The sequence below is a fragment of the Pyrus communis genome, chromosome 2 (assembly GCF_041283825.1).
Source record: "Pyrus communis isolate YQ-2024b chromosome 2, ASM4128382v1, whole genome shotgun sequence".
Taxonomy (NCBI): Eukaryota; Viridiplantae; Streptophyta; class Magnoliopsida; order Rosales; family Rosaceae; genus Pyrus; species Pyrus communis.
Window position 1 is genome coordinate 15,084,351 of NC_142566.1, and position 7,897 is coordinate 15,092,247.

General features: G+C 35.4%; 1 protein-coding gene across 1 annotated transcript; it reads left to right on the top strand.

Moving 5' to 3' along the window:
* The first annotated feature begins 2,314 nt into the window (after window positions 1–2,314).
* On the top strand, window positions 2,315–6,172 carry BEN1 (NAD(P)-binding Rossmann-fold superfamily protein). Its single transcript, XM_068486507.2, has 4 exons — window positions 2,315–2,612; window positions 4,356–4,883; window positions 5,432–5,627; window positions 5,946–6,172. The coding sequence occupies exons 1-4, from the start codon at window positions 2,489–2,491 to the stop codon at window positions 6,085–6,087; spliced, it is 990 nt and encodes a 329-aa protein (XP_068342608.2). The 5' UTR covers window positions 2,315–2,488; the 3' UTR covers window positions 6,088–6,172.
* The last annotated feature ends 1,725 nt before the right edge of the window (window positions 6,173–7,897 follow it).

Genomic DNA, 7,897 nt, shown 5'->3' on the forward strand with positions numbered 1-7,897 from the left:
CCCCACACCGCTCAGTCTGAAACTGAAGTGTAACGCATATTAGATCTTCAAAGCATAGCTCATAGCATGCCAGATGCTTTCATTGATCTAGCGCGCGTGATAAGATCACATATTCAAGCTATGAATACACCTGCAAAGATGGATGTACCAAATGTACGACAGACTGCCATACTGGAAGCCCGAGACACCAATTTAGTGAGCCACGTACATTAGCAGCTAGCCAATCATCTGCCCCTACACAAAAGCGTGGCAGACCCCTTGTTTCAAATGATTCACACCCCTGGAAGAGGAAAACCACGGTACAAGGCCCGAAGAGGCTACCGTGAATCCGACTATCGCTTACTCATTCTATCCAACTCATGAGGAAATTCTAGATTATGGAAGCGTCCTTGAAGAGACGAATCCTCCTCCCGAGAATGGTGAGATTTCGGTCTATTATGCTAGCTTAGATGATATGTGGCGTAGAAATGAGATGATTGTCGACGATGCATTAGCATTTGCAGTAGCTACTGACATCATATTAAGCAATGACATTGAATCACGTTCCATTGATGAATGTCGACATAGAACTGATTGGTCAAACTGGAAATAAGCAATCCAAGTTGAACACGATTCGCTTGCAAAACGTAAGGTGTTTGGACCTGTAGCTCTTACTCCTCCACATGTGAAGCCCGTTGGCTACAAATGGGTTTTCGTTCGAAAGCGTAATGAGAAGAACGAAATTGTGCGTTACAAAGCTCGTCTTGTTGCACAAGGCTTCTGAGAACTTTTCATCAGTCCCTTTTCATCAGTCCTTTTCATTTGTTAGTTTTTTATTTATTTTTTATTATATTAAACTTTTCTTCTTTTCATAAAATTTAAGTCATTTCCATTAATTGACATAAGCGAAATTCTTTCCCTAAGTCATAAATTGAAGGAAATGTTCTTAAAAATAATACGTTTTGACTGTGTTTTCACAATTTTAAGAAGTTGTTAGGAAGTATGGACTAATTGATTATACAAGGCATCTTGCATATACAAGCAAATTATTGCGATGAGTACTCAACCAAATGATCTAAGGAAAAGGATGGATTGCAAAATAAATTAGAACTCTGGTTGTCGTGTTACACTTTGGATTATTTATCGTACTATATTTCTAATATAAAAACCAACAATTCGTTGACATGATATAGTGCGTTATATAAAATACAAGGCAACGTTAGTTATCCTCGTGATCGGCTGTATATTATTAAACTAATATCGAACAGCTTCAAATGATGTGTAATATGTTTTTCATATACAGTTAGAATTAGATAAATAAATTAATAGTTGCATTAATATAAGTAGTAATACATCAACCTCAATTTTTTTAGGCAAAACGATAACGGTTTAATATATATATATATATATATATATTTTTTTTTTTTTTAACAAACAATATTTTTTACAATAAAGAAGAGAGGTGAGTTTAACCTCACAATAGGTTAGCAATAATGTAGTTTAAATTATAATGTTGATACAAGCATTAAGAAAATATTATGGGTTAAATTTAAGAGATTCTCAATCTAAAGGGACTCAAAAAAAAATATAAAAGGGCAACATGGTCAAACTAGTTATCACTGTATTAGTGAATTTGAGAGCAAGATAAACCATAGAATAAGCAAAGGAACGCATCTAAGTCATCCACACCTAAACTTCGAGATTGAGATGAAACTTCAAATCTTTAGGAACTCCATTACTCATGAAAAAATCAAACACTTCATGTTTTGGCACATATTCTGCGCACAAAAATTGTATGTAATGAATAGGAGGACATTCTTTGACAACAACCATTATTGACTCCGAAGAAGAACTGACAAAGAACCAACTAGTATATATCTATACCACCATGAGTTTGTTGCTCAACACCATCAACGAAGCTAACATAAACAACGAAGTAGACCTAAAAGGAGACGATAACACACGAACACAAAATCAAGATACCACTAGGAGAGGCTCACAACTTCACCAAGGGGACACTTATAAACGGCAATACTAAAACAAAAAATAGCTCGGCAATAATCCAGGAGAAGAGGATGAGGAAGGCTAAGAGAAGGGGGAGAGGAGCTGCCACCGGCTCGAAGCCGAAGCCAGCGGCTATAGATTTTTATATGTATAAAAATGAACATTAATTTAGAACGTCAACAGAAACATGGAGACATAAGGACTGAAAAAGGGGTGTATTCAATTCGTCTATGTCGTGGTTGTTTGTATATGTATATAGGGTAGAGAATTTAAAATCGTAAATTACGTAACCTTATCATATGTCAAATTCATTGCCTCCTGAAGAAACGCAAAGAATGTGCAAGAACTAGCTGTAATGACAAACTCACAAACTATTGACCCTTAAATATCGCAAACTAATCAATTATCTTGTATTTAAGCTTCCATGATCCTGATTAATTAGCCAAACCACACATATAGAGATCTAGAGAGAGAGAGAGAGAGAGAGAGAGAGAGAGAGAGAGAGATGGAAGAGGGTAGGGGAATAGTTTGTGTAACTGGTGGAACAGGATATGTCGCTTCTTGGCTGATTATGAGGCTTCTTCAGCGTGGTTACTCCGTTCGAGCTACGGTTAGATTCAATCCTGCAGGTAACTCAGATCAGACGACCAACAAATTCTATGGTTTTGTAGTTATGTTGACTGTTGTTGAGCTTTGATGATAATGATCAATTTAGTTAGAAGATATGTATGAAATTCTAGTTGACGTGTCACTTCAGTTTTCTACCTAGAAGCTATATCTGAACATATAAGTTTATTGTAATTCTTAATCAATGCTTTATACGTTACTATTGCAATTGTTTGATCTCATAATTTAAGGCCATCTCCAATCGAATGTTGGCCAGAGGGCTCGTTTTAGCCCTCTGATTTTCCAAGATATTAATATTTTAATGAACAGTACAAGATCATATTTGCCTCCATCTCCAATCGAGGGTCAAAGGGTCATAGGGCTCATTTTAGCCTTGTCACAAAAAATCGTCTCCAACCGAGGGCTAAACATAATTTATTATTTAAAAGCTACAACTTAAATTCAAATCCAACGGCTAAATTCATATTGTTTAATATTGTTTCATGTTACTTAATTTAATTTAATGTTGTCTAATGGCTTAGGAAGTTATAGGAAAAAATAGAATTTAAAAAATATATGAAACAAATTTTGTAAAGAAGTTATAGGATAAAAATATGAAACAAATTTTGTAAAATAGAAGTTATAGGAAAAAATATATATATAATTTAGCAAAAATATTAAAAAATTTGTAAAATAGAAGTTATAGAAAAAAAATAGAAGTTATAAAAAAAATTGTGTTAAAAAAAATTAAAAAATAACGGCTAGTTGACGTCAACTAGCCGTTGCATTTGAAATTTGGCCTAGAATTCCTGTCGATTATATCTGATAGGAATGCTAGAATTTCTGGCCCAGCCCGGGGCTGGCTGGATTGGGCCAGCCGGTTGGCCCTTTGGCCCTTTCAAATTCCGTGAGGTCCATGAGCCCTCTGGCTTAGCCCACAGTTGGGGACGGTTTTCGGGTTATTTTAGGCCCTCTGATCCTCTGAACCCTTCGGTTGGAGATGGCCTAACATGATCGGGACTAGACAAACATAAAAACATCCCAGCGCAGCGAACTCAAAATTTTGTCTATGTGGGGCGTTAAAAATTCAACCAATATATATTTAAGTATAAAATTTCAAAGTTCGAATGTTACTGGGAGATTAGAATAATGTTACAAGTTATAACCTGTCTATACTGTTTTGCAATATGATTTTCCCTGCTTAATGCAAATCAATAGTAAATTTGAGCTAAATAGTAAAGTTTTTTTTTGTCATTTAGTGAGCCGCACAAAAATTTGTGAGGTACGGATATAAGTTAAAGAACAACATTTTGGGGCGGTTTATTTCTATCAATTGGTGGTTAGAAGGACCAACTTTCATCTGTGTGTGGCCAGTGGACTTCAAGGTTCCGCTGGTGAAACATTCTAAACACATACACACACACACATCTTGTTTTTATCCACGCATTTCCAATTCGTTTCAATTGTATGGCATAGTTCTATCGTGTTATTAAGCATGCATTGAAAGTACGACGGCAATTATCTATCAATGAATGTTATCAATTTATGTGTGAATGAATGGTATCAGTAGTTTATATGTGTGAGAACTAATCCAACATCATTCCGGTTGTTACTAAATTCAGTGGAATATTAGTCCTAATTGTTCAATTTCTTTATCAACTTAATCTTTCCTCATTTTTCTTTTTTCTATAGATTTCCCTTGTGGCCTTTTAACATATAATTACATGAGCTCATGTTTATATACTTCTACCATTATAATGTGGCAGCTGAAAGCAAGAGAGATATCAGCTACCTAACAACCCTACCAGGAGCATCGGACAGACTCCAAATCTTCCATGCAGATCTCAACCAACCTGAGACTTTTGATGAGGCCATCCAAGGCTGCACCGGAGTCTTCCACGTTGCTCACCCTATGGATATTGATAACAAAGAGCCAGAGGAAACTGTGACCAAGAGAGCCCTAGAAGGAACCCTAGGTATTTTGAAGGCATCCCTGAACTCCAAGACTGTGAAACGCGTCGTTTACACTTCTAGTTTGGCAGCAATATTATTCAACAGCAAGGGTTTAAGTGAAACTGATGAAAATACATGGAGTGAGATCGATATCTGCAAAAGCAGCGGTCTTGTAGGCTCTTCTTACTTGGTTTCTAAGACTCTGGTGGAGAAGACGGCTTTGGAGTTTGCAGAAAAACATGGATTGGATGTTGTCACTGTGATTCTTCCCATAGTTGTTGGACCCTTCATTTGTCCAAATATTCCTTCTTCGGTTTACATGGGAATGGCTCCCATTTCTGGTACTTTTCTCTTAAACTATATGCTTTTGTTAATGATATTTGGCCACACACATGCAGCTTAATAGTTCATTCCATTTTTGACAATCTTTCTACTATAGTTTCAATCTATGCTTTTTCTTATCTTTTGAGTGGCTCAGATTTGTCCGGTTATATATTCTCTTAATTTTTTTTCACATGGATCTAATTATTAATTTCAAGAATGTAAATTCTAGAATTTTTCTATCTGCTGTATCTAATTTGGAAACAAAGAACCATTTGTCGTGTCATGTTTGATAGGTACTCTTTTCTAATAGCGCTAAATTCTGGCAGCATCACGAGAGATATCAAGTCTTTTAACAAATTTTGTTCATCAAAATGACGAACGCATCAATATTTGAAGTATGGGTTTATTTTAAACCATATTTACTATTAGACAGTATATTAATGAAAATGTGCATTGACATAGTATTTCGTGAACAAATTCAGTATTCTAGTATGAGATCTTCAATCGTTTTTTTTTTTTTTTGTTTGTGTGTTTTGTTAATTTTGCAATATTTTGACCTATGTAGGTAACCAGGATCTATGTAAGTATCTTATTAACACATATATGGTACACATAGATGATGTAGCAAGTGCACATATCTATCTTCTGGAGTACCCTAATGCAAAAGGAAGGTACATTTGTTCGTCAGTGCAAACATCGATTCATGAATTATATGAATTTCTTCCTCCAAGATACCCCGAACTTCAAATACAAATACCAAAGTGAGATTACTTATTTGTTCTCTAACTATATTGTTGTAAAAAAAAATGTTAGAATCAGTTATTCATATGTCGTAAGTTAATTGTCAAGGGTTTTTCACAACATATCCAAGTCATTTACAACTTGATTGAAATAGGCCTCACAACCAGTTTAAAACTAGTTAACGGATAAGTGGCCACTTGTCCACACATGAACTACTTATTCTAGCAAAACTTATTTTTATTAACATAATATGGTCTCCTTTATGTTGTCAAATATGTTGAGGCCTATATATTAACCCTCTCTTGTAATTTTGTTTCTTCTTCATTTTCCGTTTTCAGTTACTTAAAGGAGGTCAAAGGTTACAAAAGAACTAAGGTCTCTTCAAAGAAACTGTTGAATACTGGATTCGAATTCAAATGCGGCCTTGGTGAAATGTTTGATGGCGCTGTTCAATCCTACAAAGAGAAGGGTTTTCTTTAATTCATGTTTTGTACAAGTAAATATGCATTGTAATTTGTAGTCAATCCTCCCCTGCAATGTGCGAATAACCAGTTTTACTTTCCCCCCTCTTATTTTTTCCTCCCAACAAGGTTCTGTACTTGGTTCTTATTGGTATTGACTCGTGCATGGTTTAAGAAATTCTTTTTATGACGAGCCTTCTGGCTAAAGACGTGAATATAATTGTTGGTAATTTTTAAATAAACATACTCATCCCTACTCATATAAATTCAACAATAAGATAATGTAAGTATATAATACAAGTATATGACCAACGGAATTCAATTTCACAGTACCAATATAACCACTATATGCAAGGCTTAAGTTTCTTTGGTTTGCGTGTCAAGTGAGAAAGCACGGACTCTAGCATTATAAGAAACCCTAAGACCTCGTTTGGTACGCTGTATAACACACCAGATAGGACTAATGATACGGAATCGGATGTTTGGTGTCCGTATGTATTAAATAGTCACCAAATTAATAGTCCGACCCAACTTATTTCATTCGGCTGACACCCGTTTAACCATACATCCCAAAACCACGGGATTATTTAGTTGGGTAGAAAACTCGCCCCTCTCGCTATCTCCTTCCCTCTTGCATCGCTTGCTCTCTCATCTGAATCCTAGGTTGTTGTGCCCTCCTCCTTCTCCTCCTCCTCCTCCTCCTCCTTCTCCTCCTCCTCCTCCTCCTCCTCCTCCCCTTTGGTCGACGCTTCTCCTTCTATTTTTCTTGCAATCTTTCTTCTTCGTCTTCACTCCCTTCTACCCTCCTTCTATTTTTCTTGCAATTTTCTTTCAATTGACTGAATTTGGTTATTATTCTCCCTAATTTTGCAATTGATTATAATTTTTTTCTTTTAATTAAAATATAGGGTTTGTCAATTTTCAGATCTGAAAAAAAAAAAAAATTAATCTAGTTTTTTTTTTTTTTGCATTGCGCCATCTCCCCTGCCTAAAGAACACTACTCACTACTGGTTTGTTTTTTTTTTTTTTGGGTATTGGTCGAATCATTTGAAAATAAATCAATCTGATTGGGTTTTTGGCAAGAATTGCAAAGATCATGAGTTAGGTATGTTGAAAATTTGAACCCAATTGAAGAAATGGATTGGGCAATTTTTTCCAGCTTCTTGAGCTTTTTGGTGAATTGGGTTATCATCTCTATGTTGTAGATTATATTCAAAATGGGGATTGAAAGTGCATTTGATTTATTATCTTTGAATTCTCAAAACCAATTATGATCAGGTTCCTTCTTTGAATTCTCCAAAAGCCCAATTTATTGTCTAGCCGTTTCTTTTCATTTTCCGTAACCAACAATAGCCAATTTTATAGATAAAAAATAGATGATGATAAGCTCTTGAATTCCTTAATGGCCATTTTGTACATTAAATCACCTTCGCTGATTTCTATTAGACGACTTCTTCAACTCTTTGCTTGATAATGAATGACAATAGCATCTCCTTGCTTGACTTCCATCATATTTGAAAATAGAAATATCTCCCCTGTAATCGAAATGACTGTGGAACCAAATATCCCGAATTTGTGCTCTTGTCAAAAACCCACGAATTAGAAACTAATTTGAATTGGTTTTTCACCATCTTTCTCTAATTTTTTCTCAGTTGAAATCACTTGCTCTGCTGCTACTGTATGTCGATTGTGACTCCATAAAAATGAGATAAAACAAATGCAAGCCTTTTTTTCTTCTGTCGGTTCGAGTGGAAGAAAAACCATCCCTTTAATGTGGTAGTCACATGCCAAAGTTTGTTTCCCAAATTTATTGACAAGTCAACCGCTC

Excerpts from the sequence above, each read along its gene's own strand:
- BEN1 (XM_068486507.2), top strand. The coding sequence starts at position 2,489 with ATGGAAGAGGGTAGGGGAATAGTTTGTGTAACTGGTGGAACAGGATAT. Across the intron at positions 2,613-4,355 it reads GGTTAGATTCAATCCTGCAG|CTGAAAGCAAGAGAGATATC; the intron begins GTAACTCAGATC and ends ATAATGTGGCAG. Across the intron at positions 4,884-5,431 it reads GGGAATGGCTCCCATTTCTG|GTAACCAGGATCTATGTAAG; the intron begins GTACTTTTCTCT and ends TGACCTATGTAG.